General features: G+C 41.1%; 1 protein-coding gene across 3 annotated transcripts in view; it reads right to left on the bottom strand.

The window, feature by feature from the left end:
- Positions 1-19,554, bottom strand: part of DLC1 (DLC1 Rho GTPase activating protein) — a 200,480-nt gene that overhangs the window by 3,338 nt on the left and 177,588 nt on the right. For all 3 annotated transcript variants that reach the window (XM_036382058.2, XM_036382059.2, XM_036382060.2), the window contains 9 exons: positions 18,825-18,906; positions 11,887-11,950; positions 7,706-9,132; positions 6,445-6,621; positions 4,372-4,531; positions 3,933-4,131; positions 1,803-2,016; positions 1,285-1,399; positions 156-377 (listed from right to left, as the gene is read on the bottom strand). In XM_036382058.2, the coding sequence (XP_036237951.1) occupies positions 156-377; positions 1,285-1,399; positions 1,803-2,016; positions 3,933-4,131; positions 4,372-4,531; positions 6,445-6,621; positions 7,706-9,132; positions 11,887-11,950; positions 18,825-18,906 (2,660 nt within the window). The remainder of the gene's footprint in view (positions 1-155; positions 378-1,284; positions 1,400-1,802; positions 2,017-3,932; positions 4,132-4,371; positions 4,532-6,444; positions 6,622-7,705; positions 9,133-11,886; positions 11,951-18,824; positions 18,907-19,554) is intronic.

Genomic DNA, 19,554 nt, shown 5'->3' with positions numbered 1-19,554 from the left:
GGTGTTTCTATATGGTGTGCAACTGCATCACAAGATGAAGACTTTTTTTTAAGTATCTATCTGCAAAGTAAAGGTGTGTATTGAACCTTCTGTAATATCCTGTGTCACAAGTGAGCTAAAATCCAGGGCTATGGTGTGAGTGGCAGGGTGTGTACCTTCTTGTATGCCAGCTCTGCTTGCTCTGATGTGGAGCAGCTGACCCAGCCTTTAAACTTCTCCTTCATCTCCTTGAGCAAGTCATCCACGCAGTCCTGGAGGTAGCAGTGGTAGTCAGAGGGCTCAGTGTTGCTGCTGCTGCCCCGGAGCTCCTCCAGGCTGAGGGGACGCAGGTCCTGCTCCGTGTACGAGTTCCGACCCCTGCTCATTTCCTCCGGTATCTGAGGGGTGACAAGGGTGAAATCATCCTCTTGCAGCTCTCTCCCCAGATCACTGCATTAGTCTAGCAGCCCAGTAGCCACAGGGACGTGTGTGTGTTAGTTTTGTAAGTGATGGGATGTGTTTGTGTCAGGTTAAGCACTCAATATGAAAAAATGCAAAAATTAAGTTTGTGACTTTGATTTAACTCAAATTAGTCTCTCTTTTACGGGGTGTCTTATTTTATTCTGTGGAGTATCCCCCTTTACTACACAACTAGATTCATTCCCACAGCACAGTTTTTCCTGCAAACTGAAGGAAGAAGGGAACATTGTCAGCTGCAAGAAAAGAGACAGGTATGTCTTCAGCTGAGGGCTCTGAAAAGATTTGATGACAGTGAGAAAAACCAGGACTCTACTTGTCTGGTTCTCCATCACAGGCCCTAGAGGGAGCATGCTTTAGTTTCTACAGATCCTTCAACCTATGTTTGACAGTGTTACATTCCAGGATGCTTTTGTGGCCTGTCTTGCTAACTCTCGGGAACTTTAGTACAAAATGAGCACTGAAATTCCTGGAAATAGCTTCCTGCTTTGTAATTAGAGCTGAGGTCCACAGACCCTCATGGCTGCACAATAAAAATTTGAAAATGTATTCCAAATGCAGCTTGGATGCAGCAAAAATATGCCAAACACCACAACTGCCTCCTGACTTGAGAGCACCAGTGCCAACAAAACAACTCTCTTGACCCTTCTGGCACTGCTTGTAATTCATGTATGCACAGAGATCAGGAAGCAAAGCTTTTTAAAAAGCTATTTATCATGTGTTAAACATCATTAAAATAAAGAGACATTCCTAGCTTTTCATTATACAGCAGATCTAAGACATCTTAATCAATTTTCCAGCCATCAGTTTTGTAAACAAGTGTTTTACCTGAAAGAGTTTCTTGCATTCAGCAATCATATGAGCTAGCCCTTGGGTTGCAGCCAGATTTTCATTTAGGTCCTTTTGGTCAGGTTTGCCCAGGCTTGGTTTCCTTTGCATCACCCTTCACAGGGGAAAAGAGTACACACATACACAAATCCAGTTATTTGTTGCAGAGCAAGAGACATGCTTGGGAAGAAAACAGTATGATTCCCACATCTGCTGGTGATTTAGAGCAGTGCTGCCTGGTACCAAACATTGGCATGGTGTTGCCAACTTCTCTTGCAACTCTTTCTAAGCATTTTCTTTGGAAACTCTTCTCCCTACACACATTTTTTTCTTTCTTATGAGCTTGTTTATAATTTAACAAATCTCCAACAAAAGGTAAGCTCCCGTAACTGTTCTACAGCCGGTGCTCTCTGAGGTGATCACAGCTGGCAGGATCAATCCCAGACTGTGCCTGTTGCACATCACTGCCAGCTGTGCTATGGGATCAGCAGCAGTGAGCCCTGCTCCCAAAAACATACCTTGGGGAAGAATTCTCTCTTTTGAGAGTGTTCAAGTGGAAGAGGGAAGGTGCTAAGCAGACAGCCAGGTTTGTTGGTGTCATCTGGTTTTCCTTCACTGCAGCTGTGACATCACTCAGGAAATAGAGAAGAATCTGGAGGACCTCCCTGTTCTCATCAGGTAAAAGCATAATGGCAGCCTTGATAGCCTGGAGACGCTGATCCTTTGGCACATCTGCATAATATTAGTAATTCTCTCATCAGCCCATTGATTTTCCACACACACAGCATGAATACATCCCAAAGCAAACTCCAGCTTCAAATATTTGACTCGAGTTTGAAGTGACTTCCTTCAGAATGCATACCATTTGTAGGAAACATGAAGGAATGTTTTTTAAACCACTGGTTTAACTACCCTCAGCTATTTCCTGCCTCACAAGAAATGCAAGCAAGAAGCTGTGCCTAGGCCAGAGTTAATTTTAGATTTAGCTTCAGCAGCTACATGCTCCCGCAGATGCACTAAAAGGACAGAAACCTGGATTCAGGCAGGGAACATAGCAAACATAGTCCAGCCAATTTAGAAGTTCTTTGGCTTGCAAAGAAATTTAAAACATGAATGCATTTTAGAATAGGTAAATTAAATAAATTAGCTAGCAAACCTTTTCAACAGTGATGTCATAAAACATCCAGAAAGTGCTTTACAGAACAGAGAGGGTTACTTTATTGAGCAGATCATTCAAAGTCACGCGGTGGAAAAAGCAAGTCCACGCTGAGAAGCCCCATACCATTAAACAGCTCCTTGGTTACGAACAACAAACAGCCATTGGAAAGATTTGATGTCTCTTTATATAAAGCTTTCTCCTACAAACTTGAAAGGAAAAATGAAATAACCCAGACCAGATCTGCTTCTTATAAAGGGATTTCCAATAAGACATCTCTGAATACAACATCAGAGTCTGAGTCCTGGAGCATTTATATCATCATTAGCAGCCTACCACCCTCACTGCATCTCTCATAATACACTTGGTGCTACCCAGATACTTAATTGGTATTTGCTTTGGGCTTCATCAACTTTTTAAGGCTAGCAGCGAGTTTAGAAAGCAGTTTTAAGCAAAAATCCACTGTTTCCCATGCTCTCCTCTCAATCAGCTCAAAGCGCATTTAAGCCACGTGCATTCCAGTGTGCAGCCTAGTGCATAGCACCAAAGCAAAGGGAAATTTTTCCCTTTGCAAGGAAGCAGAATTTACAGCTGTTTTAAGGCTCTTTGCTTTACACAGAGATAATACTTCCCGACCACCTCTGGGAATTCCTCAGACCTACCACCTGCAAAAGGAAAGGAATAGAAACTCTGCAATGCTCTGTCAAACTTTTTTTGGCTCTAAACCCACAGAGCTGCTGTTTATTATGCATGGAACTGGAGAGTCTGATTAATTTTCTCCATAAACATGTTTGGGAATCCAAACACACACACACAAAAATGCTTGCACTGAAAAAATGGTCTGTATGATATTTTAAAACATCATCTCCACCTATGGAGCTCTGACGGAAATTCCTGTAGCCTTTTTGTATTTATTTCTTTTTACAAGCATTGATAAACTCCATTTGTTATGTGATTTACTCTGAAAACTTTAGGATACTTATCTGCGAAGTAACTACAAGTCAGTAACAGAAAAGCTTGCCACTTAGAGGTTGTTTTTAAACAGCTGAGGGGAAGGATAGCAGAAAATGAATTATGAGAAAGTAAAAATTTTTGGTAGCTTTGCCAATCCCCTCAAAAGCCCCAAACTCTGCTCATATAGTGTTTGTTCTGCACGTCTACTTAGCCACATTAGATGTGGCTTATTTTCAAACCATAATATCAAGTATGCTCAAAGAAGAGAAGAAAATTTAGAGCAGGTGATGAAGGATTTATATTTGTTCCTGAACTAGAGAGAAAGGTGAAATTAAAAGAACTTATAGCATAAATGTTTATGAAAACTACAATACAAAAAATCCATTGATTAGAGGCGGCCTGAACTGTAACAGTTACTGGAGAAGGACAAAGACCGACATAAGAAACACGTGTAGCGCCCAGGACAGCAGTGTTACAAAGTTCCACCCTTGCTACACAAATGACCACTTGCTATCTGCTGCAGAATCTCACTACTTACACTGGTATATCTGTAAGAAGGTCTCGGAGAGTTTGTTGGTCATGAGAGGCTCAGGGAGGTCACGGAAGAATTGCTTTAACATGTCTGCTACATCATAGGCAGACTGGCCTTCGTAGTTGACACTGTCTGCAGAACTCTCATTCATCTGACGCAAAGCCTGAATTCTTGACTTCACTCCAGATTTCCTAAACAGTCCAACCTAAACACACATATAAAAGTAAATACATTTATAAGGAATCTAGAAAATCTGGAATGTAAGCATGCTCTTTAGCTTCTTACACATGGGCTATAATTTTGTGGAAATCTTTCCATGCATTAATTACCTATTTTGTCCTGTTTTGAGTTTACTTTTTTCAGTCTGACACATGAACAATAAATCGAACGGAAAGCTGGGCTTTGGGTGGGGCATGCACGTGGAACAAGAGAAGAACAAACCCACCTGATCCAGGCAGTGGTTGCGGAGGTACCGCATGGCTTGCTGAATGCTCTGGGGAAGAGGCTGCCCCGTGCGCTGCACGTTCACTTGCAGGGGTACTCCAAACACATTTCGGTCCTTATAATCTGGCACCTTTATTCTCTTCATAAACTTTGGTACTGCCCTATTTAAGCAAAGGGAATGACACATCTAATTAAACCTCTGTTGATTATTTGTCTTCTGTATTCCCAGTAATTTGGAAGGTAAGTGAAAATACGTGAAACACTTTTAGTAACACGAACAATAGTGACAGTATAAATTAGTTAATCCACTCAGGGCTGGAAAGGGTGAGAGGAAAGAAAACAAGGGTTTCTCTAAGAGAAAGGCTTGACATTTGGGGCAGTGTGCTGCCTCTAAGTATTAATGTGGTGCTACTCCATCAATATTAGGAGGACGAAAGCTACAGGGTAAAACTGCAGGGGCCAGATTGAATTGCAAAAGAGTCAAAATAAACCTTGCGGTCAGTGACCCCTTATAACACTGCTTCTTTAGGTTTCAGGAAAGATGGGCATTTAAACAATGAGCTTTTGTACGTCAACTACTTGTTCTGCAAAGTCCTCAAACTGGGTCCACCACCCACCAGTGTGCAGAACAGCAGGAAACTGATGTAATACATTTGAGTTTGTCAGCTAAAAACTTCAGCTCTATAAACAACCCCTTTGAGGGACCCCCCTCCTTGTCAGCCAGTGACTTTTGTTACCCCCACCTCCCACTACAATTTCATTGAGAGGCCTTTCCATCTGCTTATGACTCCAAGGAAAAAGTTACTAAACACAAAGGAATGATTTACCCCAGTGTCCCCCAGAGTATTGGTATTATAAAGGGGAAAAAAAAGGCACTAAAATGTGAAAATATTGAGGTCATTTTCCTAAACAGGGAGGAAAGCTAATGTCCACTGTAACAACTAATAGGACACAGTAGCACTGAAAACAGGGAGACATTTACTATTTCAACCTACACTACAGCTATAAAAACAGTGCATTGGATTTACAGCTGACTAATCTGTTATGCAGTAAAACAGCCCAATTTGTATTGCCATATAGTTAAGTTTAGGGCATTATTGATACATGTATGAATAATACTTGCTTTGTCAAAAAACATGCCAATGGAATGTGAAAAAACACATTGCGATCTCCACTGAGAATCTGAAGCATGCAGGGATAACTGGTCAATACTTATTTCTGTCTTTCAGAACAAACAACTTCTGTATTTAGAAAGACTGACATAATAACAGCCTTTGAACAGGAGGTACTTTGATGCTGAAGCTAAATACTCTCTATGACTCCTGGGGAAGGGAGGAGGCTGGCCTGTGGTAGGGACAAGAAAAATTTTATTTGCGTCCCTTGCCTCCTGAAGGTTACACAGGCTGTAGATATAATAATAAAAGAGCTTTCTATTTCATTCTTCTGACAAAAAATATTCAACTGAGTTGCGAACACCTGGCCACACCAGAAATTGCTGCCTACAAAAAACTCCATGGTTCTCCCAACCTTTCTTCTCTCCATCTCTTTTGCTAATCGATTTATAGTGCCTTAAAAAGGGAAAACAAAATTTTGGCTATTACCACTAGATACTAGAATTAAGAGAAATTTACGTTATTTAATTACATAATTATGTAAAGGAAATAATGCAAATATTTAAGGATAACTGAAGAAAAGCAAGCCTATTAAGATTGGTTGCAATTTGTGCCACTGCTTGCTAACTGCCTCAATAAACAAGTGGTCCTTCTTTTGCTATAGATACTGAACATCTTCCTCTTCTGAAAACTGATCTGTACTTCATTGCTTTGGTTCTCTCCCATGTCCCCATAAACACATCTCTGAAGCCTAATACAATTACACTTACGTAAAGGTTAGTGATTTTAGCCCCATCTTAGGAAACCATAAATCACTGTCAGCACAGGCTGGAGGAAGAAGTGCAAATATGGAAAAAGAGGGATTGGACGGACGCATTACATCTTTCCAAACGGTGCCTGGGACAGGCACAACTGTCATGCTGGCATAGTCGGGCTCTCTATACACAGCACTGTGTCCTTACCAGCTGAAACCATGCTTGTTGGAAGGTGTGTACTTCTCCAGGAGAGCAGTCAGCTTCAGGAGAGAGTACTTCTGCAGCAGGTTCATCTGTGCTACGGACTGGCAGTTGATCTGCAGCGATGCCGAGCTGAGGCTGGGCCTGTGGGAACTCTGGAAGCTGTGCCACCTTAGCTTGTGCCTGTGGAGAAGATGGGAATCAGAGAAAGGGCAGGTTACTGAAATGTCTCTGCAAGACACATGTAGGAATTAATGCAAATGCACTGCTGAGATCCCTGCCCTTGGCGGCTGCATTCTTCTGAGATTTCACAGGCGTCAGCCAGCGGCGTCTCTGCCTCACCTGGTGTGAGGCAGCACGGGCAGGTGATTCACATGGGAATGTGCACTCTGAGCTGACCCACAGCTACACAACCTTGCCCTAGCAGATATCCTCCAAGGGCTCCAACGCCCTTCTCCAAAAGTCCTTTCAGTATTGGGGCAGTGGGAATTAAAAAGCTCCATTAAGAAAAAATTGCATGAATTTTTAAGATATATCAAATAGGAACTCTGTGCTTCCATAAGTCCCATTAAGTTTATGCAAACAGCTGTAGATGACTAAATGATTTGCATTACTTTTAAAAGAAAACTGGAAACAAAGCTAGAAAGAATTAAAATCCTTGCTCTACTCACAATACAAAATACAGTCATGGTAAAACTCCCAGCAGAATCTGGAGGCCAATGGAACTCCCCCAGTCTCCCACTGTGCTACAATGATCAAGAGAAAGTAATCAAGCCTGATTTTCCCCACAGATTTAGTACCCTAGCATGCTATTAGAAACAGCCTGCTACTGAAAAATGCAATTTTTTGAAACAGTCTAAAAGTCAAGGCTTTTACTACACACTGACACAAACCAGAACATACTTACTCTTGGTTCTCCTAGCCAGCTTACAAAGCATTTAATCCTACTTGATGGCCCTCCCCTCCCATGCACCATTTCAGTTTGAAGAATTATTGTGCCCCAAAACTGTGCTAATATTGCTTTTTCAATGACAACTCAGGCTGAACCTACAAACATACAGCTATGAGTTGTAGGAACCACAAACTCTTGCCCAAACATTTCTCTTGCCCCTAATAGTTTTGGGGAACAATGGAACAGCACATGTGTGCTTGAACACCCACAACTTCTACTGCACCTTAAGTAAGTGTGGTGCAGCTACCATAGCGCTGCTCAGGCTGCTGGGGACATCCCCAGGCCACCCCAAGTCCTAACACTTGGTGATCTCACCTGCTGGAACGTGTCAGCGATGCACCAACCCCAGAGTCTCTCCTGTCCTGGATCCCTGTGGGCTCTTCCGTTTCATTCAGTGAATTCCCTGTACTGTCGAGGTCGCTTGGTGTTCTTCGATCATTATCTACATCAAGGTGAATCTGCTTTGGAGAGGAAGGACATGGGGAGATGGAGTCGAGTGCAGAGTCAGAATCCCCTTCATCTGAGAACTTCTCTGACCACTGGTTCACTATTCTCTGCATCCCTTTGACATGGTATAGGATGTCGTCTAGTTCTGGGAATATATCTTCATTTTCGAGGTCGGCCAGGTCGCTTGTACTGGAATACAGGATTGAACCTGGCACATTGTCATAAATACTCAGGCGGCTGCTCATTGAGCTGGAGGAGTTGCGCCTTTTTCCCATGCCCAGCTCTTTAGAGCTGTCACCACTGTTCTCCCTCTGGAGGGTGAGGTGGCCGTGTCCATGGAAACTCCCTGTCCTCCAGTTCACAGAGGTGTTGTTTTCTGTAGGGGAGAAGTTGCCATTGGAGAGGGCTTTGGGAAAAGTGCCAGGCTTATGATCCTCAGGGATAAAAAACACGGTGTCTTCTGCAAAACTGCCCCGGTTCTTGAAGTTCTGCTCCATCACATCGCTGAACGTTGACTGATTGAAGGGGTCAAAGCCTTCCAGGTACATGCCCACCCTTTTATTGTAGGCACTGAGGCTGCGTGTTCGTGTGACAGGACTGGGTGTGCTGACAGCACTGCTTGTCTCAGACTGACTACTGCTGCTGCTGGTCTGGGTGGAATTGGAGACGCTCCTCTTTCGTACCATAGGGAAGTTGATGTGATTGCCATTGAGGGTGGAAATCTCCACGCAGTTAAGTTGTTTCAGTTTATCTTCATCCATGCCCTCCTGCAGGATTGGCCCACTAATAATCAGGCCAAGCTTTGAAGGAGCTTTGCTCTTGCCATGGTGAGAACTCTTGATTTTAAGACTCTCCATTCTCTTCAGCAGGCTCTTTGTTTTGGACTTGGCATTCTTCTCGTTGGCTTTTGTGTTGAAGCTGAAGCTATTCAGTTCCCTGGGCGAGGGCAGGCTGCTGAATGAGTCATCGTTGGCTACAAAATTGCTGGATGAACAGACGCTCACTACTGAGTTTGTCCTGGTGGTAGACGCCTCGCTCTGCAGGGTTGGCTGGTGGCTGCTGGTGCTGCTGATGCTCAGAATAGAAGCCACCTCCTGGCGTTCGCTGAGGTCTGTGAGCACACTCTCCCGGCTTGCCGCGTTCGTCAGGTGAGGGGCTTCTGGGGACGGGATATCCAAGTCTGGTTTTGGAGGGAAGACATCAAACTCTTCAAGCCTCGACCACCTCTTGCTGTCCCTCTGAAAAGTCCATTTGCCACTTATTGCACAAGGTTCATCTTCATCTGAATCTTCACTCTGCAAAGAAGAACCATGAAAGTATTGCTTGCAAACTACTCAAACAGTAAAGGCGGTTGCATTTAAATACAATGTCCACTAAAGTGCTTTAAGCATGACCTTGTTCTCACTGAATTTAAAGTGAAAACAGTCTTTTATTTCAGGGAGAGGAAGATTAGGCCATAAAGCCTGTCACGGGAAAAGATAACATGGTACAGGCAATATATTTTAACTGTTTTTAAATGCAAAAGATATACTGTTCATAAAAAGAAACAAACAATACAATCTACTTTAAATCGTTCTATTTTAAAAAACCCTAGTATCCATAGACTTAATTAATTGGTCACAGTGGATAGCCCTCACATCAATGGAAATTCCTGGCATGCATAACATTTTAAACTGGAGTCAGTCAGGGGTTGGGGTCCCTCTGGACTCTCTCCAAAGCTACACTTTGTTGATAGTGGCTATATGTTTATACTCCTCTTCGCAATTACGAGATGTTTCTCATACATTCTGAATTTTAGTGGCTTAATTCCTTACCCCTTTGGGAACTCTGAACAGCCTCCTCACTGTGACTAATGAGACAGCAAAAGAAGCTCCTGCACTGCTAGAGTGTGATGGCTCTTACCTGGTCCACTCTTCCTCCCACAGGCTAGCAGCTAACATTTTAAGAATGTTCTGTGAATTCTCTACTTCAGTCTAGCTTCGGGCAAACTTTAACACTTGTAGATAGTGAGCAGCAAGAGCTCACTGACAGTGTAGCACGTAAGTAAATTGTAAATAACATGTTTGATGTATGAGTAATGCTTGGAGTACAATTACACATACATCACTGTACGCCTACAATCTTTTCATCTAAATACTGAAAGGGAATGATCTTGACCTATTTGGTCTTCCAAATATATGGAAAGTTTCACGTTGGAGGAATAAAACCAATGAAGATATTTTAAAATGACACCATGAAACCACAAAGTAATCTTTGGTGTTTAGAGTAAGAAACACTAATTGCAACCCAGCTCTATGAACTTCACTTCATTTATTTAACTTGCTTTTATTTAAAAACAAACACATATGAATGCCCCAAAATATAACTATTTGTGTGCCAAGACTACAAACATTCATTCTTTGAAAAACAAGTAAATTATTCATATTTCAAGTAGTTTATGTATGCATACTTCAGATCCTGATTATCTCCTACTTTTACTTTTTTCTTTTTATAGAACATTTCATCAGCTCAGGAAAATAAGTGAAATACTGTATTTACTTCTTATGACCAAATACACATGAGACACAGAGCAAGCATCATTTTCTTTGCCTCCTAACTACTGAAAACTACTTTTGTCCACGACTCAGATGAAAACCCAAGAATTCTGGCTTACTTATTTAAGTTTTCAGCAGGAAAAAAGTAATCTGAAACTGCCAGTGGATAATAATGATGGTTTGGGGGTGAATGAGATTCATTGGAAGAAAAAAAGAAGTAATTTTAATTTGCAAAGAAGTCAGTGGAAACATAAAGAAACATGTTTCTGCCAGCAGAATTCCCTAGTGTTAAAAAGCTTTAAAAGCTAAGTATTGATTTTATTGACATCAATAACAAAAGGGAATAGGCCCCAGGTCCATCTGCCAGAACATGGGTGGTGAATGAAATTCAGGAAGGACTGAAACAAAAACTAACATCCAGACTCTGGAAGATCTGAGGTTTGGACCTGAAGTCAGGTCTGGTCTGACCTCTAATATCAACATTGATCATTCCACTGTTAACAAGGTCCAGGAAAAAGGATGAGAAATCTTCTGGTGGTCATAAATGGCAATCCAGCTGTCTACCCCTACTTTTAAGGAGTTCCTACATATGCTGCCTCAGAGTGTTATCTTCTGGAGCTTGGATGCTCTTTCCAACATACCTCTAACAGATAGGGGAAGAGGGGATTAATTCCTGGTAAACAACCTCAGAGCATTTGTATGCATTCTTGTTAGGGGTAGGGCAGCATTGTATTGCCTTAACTCAGTCATCTTTATCTGCAGTTGTCATATCCCAGGGGACGGTATCAATTACTGATCCCTCCTAGGACACACACAGAGTTTTGAGACAGCTATTGAGTGGTACCTTATTAGCAAGTTGGTACTACCTTACTGAAATTACAGTGGATGCTCTCTTATTTCTCACCCTGCTCCACAGGAATCCTGAAGATTCAGGAAACACTTTTAATTCTTGCTGAGCTCCCTGGAAACATGTAAACTTTCTGAAAAGGTAGCTGTTGTATTCTGAAAATATACTGGAAAGGAACCAATGTGCCTAATCCTTTCCTTTGAAGGCCAGGCACAGTCTAACTGATCCTGTCTACATCACAATAAAATAATACAACTCCAACGTGACGGCAGAGAACTAAAAGTAAAGATGACATCCAAGATGATGGTCTAACATTAAGGTCAGCTCACTGTGGCCATCAAGCCTACTCTATAAAATCCTGCCTGAGTGCAGGCAATAGGCATCAACACCAACAACCTCACTGGCAGAGAAGTCCAGTGCCTTTCACACTGGAAGCAGCATCCCAGGGAAAAGTTTGCTAGACAACCTTTACCCACTGCCAAGCCTTGCAATTTTCACTCAGTGAGAACACAAAAAGAGATGTAAGCAGATTTTTTACTTTTTTGCTGTGTCCTTGCCAGGTTCTACTCAGGTGTAATCCTAAACCAAAGCTAAACAACCTGCTAGATGTTTTTTTTTCCAGTTTTATTAACACATAATGCTGTAACAGAAGAATTAAATGAACTTACCCTTTTCCTGTGGGGACTAATTTCTAGCTTCATCACTGCACATTTGTTTAAAGTATTTAAGCGCCTGCAAAGAGCAAAGGAAACCATATTAAGAGAATACTCCAGTGTTTTGACATAGGCTATTCCAGTTCAAAGCTTTTGTGAAGGCTGTCCCCAAACTGCTCTGCATACAAATAGCCACAAGCATAGTTTCAATTAGAGCCCTAATTTACTTAACTATTAACCCATTACATTTGGCTGTACTCTAACTTCAGAGGGAGAGAAGGACGACTATTTGTCACAATTACCTGAATCCAAGTAAAGATAAGTTAATGGAAACTTGGACTAAATTGAGAAGTACATCACATCCTACAAATTGTAATCATTACATTTGCTCTAAATAGCAGACATCTGAACCCTGAAACACTCAACCTTGACAGGCTAAAAATAACAGAAAACTCTTCCAGTTTGACACTGTAAAAATGTGAATATATTTAAAAAATCATGCTGCTTTAAAATTGTACTTTATAAGCTGAAACTTCCCAGATGAAAACTTATTTTCCACTTACTAGATGGCCTATTTTGCTTTTGAACAATGATTATTTTCAATACAGTCCTGGGACAAGACCACTTGTCAGCTTAAACAAAAACTCAACCAGAACACAGACCCAATTTCTGCTTCCTAAACTGAAAGTTTCTTTCATATGTAAAAATACTTTTCTGAAGGACTAAAATTTAAACAAAAATAAGTTGCTGCAGCAGCAATAGCTAACCAGCTTCTCTGTAAAATGTGACAGCAGTCTGATACATATCTTGAAGTACTGTATGAATACATATGAGCATTCCTCTATCCCTCAGTGAGCTAATCTGGTCATCTGGTAGGTATCCCTAAAACAACCAAAAAATTATCTTTTTTCTCCTCTCTTCTCCAGTCACTCAGAGTGCAGGACTGAGCACAAGCAACTTAAAGCACAGCAAAAGCTGGTGCTATTTGTGACACAGCTCCAAGGCAGGTTAGGCTCAGCTAAGTGCAGTCTGCCATGGTCTCCTGCCCTTCTCCATCTTCCCAAGAGCTGTTCCAAGGACATGGTCCAACTAAAATCTGTGCTGGTAAAGTGTGGTTAGAGAACTGCCAGTGCCATGGCAAGGCAAAAGGAAGAAACAGGCTGGACACAATGCAGAAGGCAGAAAAACTGAAGCAGCAGCTTAATGGAAGTGATAGTTTAGCCCTGTGTCAATACTTCTGCTCATGAGGCTGTACTGTGGGTTGGATGAGGAGACTAACTGAGCTGAAAACCAATCTTTCAATATTTCTTGGAGGTGAATTTCCCCTGGGCCAGTACCCTGAGCTGCATGAAGAGTAGTGTGTGCAGGGAGGAGGCACAGGAGTAGGGCTGCCCCTTTTATTAAACTGGACCACAGCCCAAATTCAACAGAAGCAAAGCTGAGCTTTAAAAAGCCTAATTCATTCCAAAGGAAGTTGTGTAATTTGCACATACAAATTCATTTGAGTGAAGTGCAAAGAAGAGCCTGTATCTGCAGTTTTGAAAAACTAAAAAAGAAAAGAAATGCTGACATGCCCTATTGCTTCAAATTAATTTTCTCAGATTCATGAAACTTGTACTTGGATGTAGAAAATGTGTGCACAGGGAGAATTACTAGTTTTTTCTCTTTTCCCTTGCCTTTTATGCACAAGATTGGCTGCAGATGGTATTTACACAGGGCTTGATCCTGAAGCCATCAAAGAAAATGGGAAAGCTGCTACTGATGCTTTCGCTGCAGGTCATAAAGCAAAAAAGAAAAGGCAGTTTGATCTATAATTAGACCCAGCCACAACACAGCAGAGAAGAAGAGAAACAGGAAGAATTGCCATGGGTCAAATAGCAGGGCAGTGGCAGGTTACAAAAGTTATCCAGATCTCTCTTTTTATACAGATTTCATCTTTGCTCTGAATTTGGAAGGCAAAAGGCTCAGTCCTGCAGGCTGCAGCTGGTGGGTACATGCACAAGTCCAGTGATTTCAGAGGAATTGTATTTATGGTGCGGGTGAAGGGTGAATGTCCCATCTACATGCTAGACACAAGACTGTTTGGTTTTTTTCAAGAGGCCACACAAGAAACAGAAAGCTGCCTCCCTCTCTGCTATAAACACATTCTCCTCTCAAAGTCCTGGACCTCAAGACCAGGAAATATTAAACTGGTTTCAGTTCTATGTTGTGTAATAATTTACAAATTTCACAGTGTTGCAACCTTTGACTTATGCAGAGAGAAGTTACCACTGAATCCCTGGATCAGGCTTTATCTAGCTCCAGCCTGTCTGACCACTAATAAAGACAATCTCTGATTTCACAAAGATTACATCCCCAGACTTCTCTCCTACTCAACTAAAACCCCTGAAATAGGTGGGAAAGGGTAGAGCAAAGACCTTTATTTTCAGAGGGTATTTAAAAAAAAAATCCTGGCACACACCTCACAGAAATTAGTACAAAGGCAAGATAAAGTAACCTCCAATGAGTGAGGTTAAATTCAATAGCAGTGAGGCAAATAAAGTCTCTAATACATATTTGACATGGATGCATCTCAAAACCAATTTCCCTTTTAAACTTTAAATGCTTTGCAGAAATTGCATCAGGTCTGCAACTTCCATTATGTACATCACACATCCTGCTTCAACTTCTGCTCAAATTCAGGAGTGCCAAGGTCCTTGAACTACACACCACTGAAAATACAGTACAATATGCAAAACTGCCTTCCAAACACATTAGTGTGTCTTAAAATCTAAGCTTACCATTTGGTTTGTCAAGATGAGATTTACCTATACAACTGTCATTAACCTTCACATAAGTTTGCAATACTTTTTAAGCCTATAAGCACATATCCATTTTCTACAGATCTTCTCATCAAATTGATGCTAGTTAATAAACCACAGTTTCCTCTTCTGGGTCTGGACCTTCTCCTTTGTTAACTCCACTCCCAGGTATAGGTTCACTCATCATTTCCTTACCGACAGTCAGCAGACCTGCCTCATTCTTTAGGACCACCTTACTCTGCCCAAACCTGTCTCAGTGACACCTTCCTGAAGAGCAGATAGGAGACAGAGGGACAGGGCAGGATTGCTGCAGACAGCAGTCACAGCCACTTTCACTGCCTGGCTGGCTCAGTCTCCATTCCAGCTATGCCTCCTACCCTGGCCACTCTCTAGATACCTGTCTGGATGACAATATAATATTCTTTCCCATCATTTAGAGAAATGTCTTTGAGTCATCCCTCTCTATACAACTTCACATCCAGATGTTATCTTACTCCCAAGGAGCATTCTCTCTTCAAGACATCACTTTTCTTCACTTTCCATGGACTCCTACCTCAGTTCTCATTCTCTTTTACCCCAGCTGTGCAAATCCCTTCCTCCTGAGGGTGACCAAGGCAGCAGGACCTGCCTCTGTCCTAGACCCCAAGTCAGTCCATATCAGCCCTGTGTGCCCATTACACAGCCTGAACCTGCTGCACCCAAAACATGGGGCACTGGAGCTTCTCTCAGAAATGAGCAAATGATGCATTTTTATTAGTCTTCTCAGAAATGCCACACAAACTAGTTTAGCCTGAACTTCTTTTAAGAGAGGCAGCCTGAACAGGACAGTCACTATGAAAAACTGTAGTGTGAACAGCTAATTTCTAAATGAAAATGTGGTTTATGATGTGAAGTCTTTTTTAAACTAGGTACTAGTCAGTTCTATGTTGGGTATAACACCGGGTAATTAATTATGTTCTCATTAACAGAAGCTCTCACCCCATGCACCCAAATAAAGTAGTAGCAATGCAGAATACTGGATTTATACATTTTAAATTACGATTTTGAATTTGAGGAACTGTGTGTTCTACCTTTAAAGTTTAAAATATTTTCTTGATGGACTTAAATTCATAATTCCACTGATAAAGTCCAGCTCCATTATACATGTAACAAACTGTCTTACAATGGCCTTCTTGTCTCAGTGGACAGCCTCTACTTTGGCTCCTGGGCTTTGTCTGCATGTTCTTCTGCAAAGGAGGTCAGCTCTCCACAGACCAAATGATACAAACACTGAATGCATTATAACCAATTTCGTGGAGGAGAAATCCTGATGACAAAAGATTTAAGAAACCTCTTGCATATATAGTGAAACAGATTCCTAGCCATGCATAAGGAGATTTAAAAGGATTTCTATTATGGCTTGCTATGTATTTTGTACTTAGCAACAACCTCTAGGATAAGCATGTTTCAGTACTTAGTTTCATCAGCACATGATGCATCCAGTTATCCACTTGAGATAAATTCCCAGGCATTAATCTACATAAAGTTTTATGAAACCAAGGCCAGCACTGGTTTGCACAGTCACTAAAGAAAGCATCCAAGGAAATTAAAATACGGTCATCACTTTTACATTTTTAACCCTACATTTCATGGTAAGATCACTAAATGACATTTCTTAGCCATCTCTTACTGAGTGCCATATGCTATCTTTGTAGTTCAAGTCTCAACTACTTTTCACTTGAAAATTTTCCTTAAAAAACATAATGGGGTGGGTTAAAGTTAACTTAATTTTTCTGCTTACATTAATAAGATTATTAAATAATAATTAACAATGCTGTTCAGATGTAAGCTATCATTTAAAATGCTTCAAACTTAAAAAAGAAATCCCTGCCACTGTGATTTCTACAGTCTTTTAAAAACTATTGTTTCACATACAGTTATCAGAACAAGGTAAATAGAACTTCTGGGAAACACTGGCTGTTACACAGAATAGCAGAATCTCAGCACAGACCTCTTACTATTTTGTTACCATCCACTGTGTACAATGTTCACTTAGCTCTGTGCTGAAAGTGCAAATAACTCCCATAGTATTCTGATTTTCAGTCAAGAAATAGTGATAGACTTACAGTTGTGAAACTGCTCAAAGCCTTTACTGAGTAAACCCCTTTACTGTTTACACACTGACTGTGGCATGAGTCAAAATAAACCCAGACTGCAGGCAGAAAGGCAGCATTCCAAACTATGTGCTTCTCCACAGTTTTTAATGAGCTTTGCAAAATCAAACATGGAGGCGTGGAAAAAAAATCGAAAGGTGGAAATGTTGTGATAATGAACTGCTTTTGGCTAACACACACGATCAAAGGCCAAATTCAGACATCTGAGATGGTTCATTGAATGACTTCAATTTTATTTTGAGGTGGGATCTGAATGATTCTGGGTATACTCCAGTGTCAGTTTTAAAGTTATTTTGTAAAAGATAATTCTGATGTATAAGCCACAGGCTTCAGAATGATACAGTTCAACCTTTAAAATCTTTGTCTCATAGAGATACGGAGTGTGTGTTGCTATTTTCATCAGTGAGAAACAATCCACTATATAATTAATCCAATCCACTGTATAATTAATTAATCCCAGGTTAAAAAGTATTCTTGGAGGAGAGCACCAAAAGCAAAATATGCTGGCCTGACTGTATTTTGTTTTCCTGGCGACGGAAGACCATGCTTCTGGGAATCAGCATTTATTTGCATTGCTGTGCTTTCTGTTCAATGACTTCACAAGTTCCAGAGCACATAAATAAGTAGACCAATGCATCATATTTAAATACCCATGGAATAGGTGTTCCACATTTGAGGAAGGCACATCTTGCATGAATTTAACATTAATGAGATTTTTCCCCTCCTAATGACTGGACAACAAATCTGTTTTCTTAGTTTGAAAATCCTGTAAATATTTCTGAAGAACTTTAAATTCCAGTCTCTCTCTTTCCCTTCCAAGTATGGCAGTGATGGCATGAGAACACTATAAACTTAAAGCTGTTCTTAAAAGGGTTTTGTAATTCATTAGAATTACTGACATTTAGAGTTGCACACACCATGCATGCAGTATCCAAACGCATTCATTTTGCAGGCAGTTTGGAAAGCTGCCATACTGAAGGACAGAGCCATAAAACTGCACTTATTTCTAGGTAAGAGGAGACATGAGAAGTTAAAGCTTTTTTCCTTTTGCCATTTAAGATTGTGGACTCGCACTAGAGGAGGTAACTGATGGATGGATTAATGTTAGATGATGTCAGATGGGGCCATTGTGATTGCTTTTATGACCAAACTGGTAATGCTGAGGCTGTAGTTCTGTAAAAACCACCCTGCCACACTCCAGCAAGTCTTGCTCCCTCTTTTTCTCTACCTATCCCTTCTCCTCCTTCTGCTGCTGGCTGTGGGGTCCTGCCCCGTTCATCACACCTACTATGAACTTCATTATGGTTTTTCACTGATTTTATTCACTAACCTAGAAAAGGACTATCAAGACGCTTTCTGTGGGGTGGGCCAGTTGAACTGGTTTGTGGAAGGAGCCCATAAACAACAAAGATGAGTTAATGTGAGCATGTGGCTGAGGGCAGAGCTGTCTTTGGAGTAGTGATAAACTAATAGATTCCCTTACATTGTCCCTTTCAGCCATACCACGTTACAGGGCAATGCACTGAGGCCAGCATGAGGGTTTGTATATAGAGCTCTTTGTTTATACACACAGCATTTTGTTTGTATGCACAGCTGTCCACCAAGGTAAGAAAGGGGAGTGATGGAGTGCAAAGCATTGCTTTGCTGATACTGCTTCCAAAACCCAGTTCCTGTGTGGGAATTGGTGCTGCAGTTGCACGTGCTGATGGCTGTAGCCAGCACAGTTCTGCTTTTGCATGCCCAACTTGGGAATTAGGAAAGAGCAAAGAAAGGGGAATAATAAAAAATATGCCTGTGAAATCCCTTTCACAAAGATTCCTGCCACTCTCCTCCCAACTTTCTTTTAAATAAGATCCCCAAACATTACTTAACCCAATAAGGTATTTTAATGAAAACCACATACTTTTGTGTGCTTTTTTTGGTTGTGCTTTTCCCAAGTCCTTTCTATTACACAGGAAGGGTTTTGTTTCAAAATGCAGTGTGATTTTTATTCACCTACCTGCATAACGCCTCAATAGCATCTCTGTCCAGAAAGTCATGCTCTCGCTTGACTAGAGCAATGTCAATTGGAAAAAGGAGATCTGCAGGAAGAGAAAGAGATCAAAAACCAAAGTGAAGCTTCCTCCCAGTGACCCGTTATTTCAAACAACTGCTCAGCTGCCTGCAGCTGAGCTCATCAAGATGCCAGTGATTGGTGCTTAGGTAAACACATGCTATCACCTCAAATGCCAGAGGTGCTTCCTTTACATCTACAAACTTTTGACATGCAGCCTTGATAACTGAGAGTTTATACACAGAATAGAGGAAAAATTATTAAAGCAGAGATGAAACAATGGGAGATGGAAAAAGGCAAATGCAAGCTTCCCTATCAGATATCAGAAGTATAAACTGATTCAGGCCAGATTTATTTAAAACAAATATGCAATCTCCATCAAAATACTAATATCTCGCATTAAAGAAAAAAGGCCAGTAAATGCCAAAACTCTGTGAAAGAATGAAAAAAAAAGCCTTGAATCTCCTTAGCCGTTAATCAAGCTATTTAAGTCTGACACTGTTTCATTAATGAGATATGGCTTGAAATGAAAGCAAGCCAAGCTGCCCGGACACCATACTGCCTCCTTCCTTAGGAGATTATTTAGGTAAACACTGGGAGAGTGAGGGGGAGGAAACAATGTTGGCAGAGAGCTGAAAATTTACTACAGCTCTGAAGCAGCAAACACATATATATC

The sequence above is a fragment of the Molothrus ater genome, chromosome 4, assembly GCF_012460135.2.
Source record: "Molothrus ater isolate BHLD 08-10-18 breed brown headed cowbird chromosome 4, BPBGC_Mater_1.1, whole genome shotgun sequence".
NCBI classification, from domain to species: Eukaryota; Metazoa; Chordata; class Aves; order Passeriformes; family Icteridae; genus Molothrus; species Molothrus ater.
Note: the sequence above shows the minus strand (reverse complement) of the source record. Positions and strands in the feature narration are given on the sequence as shown.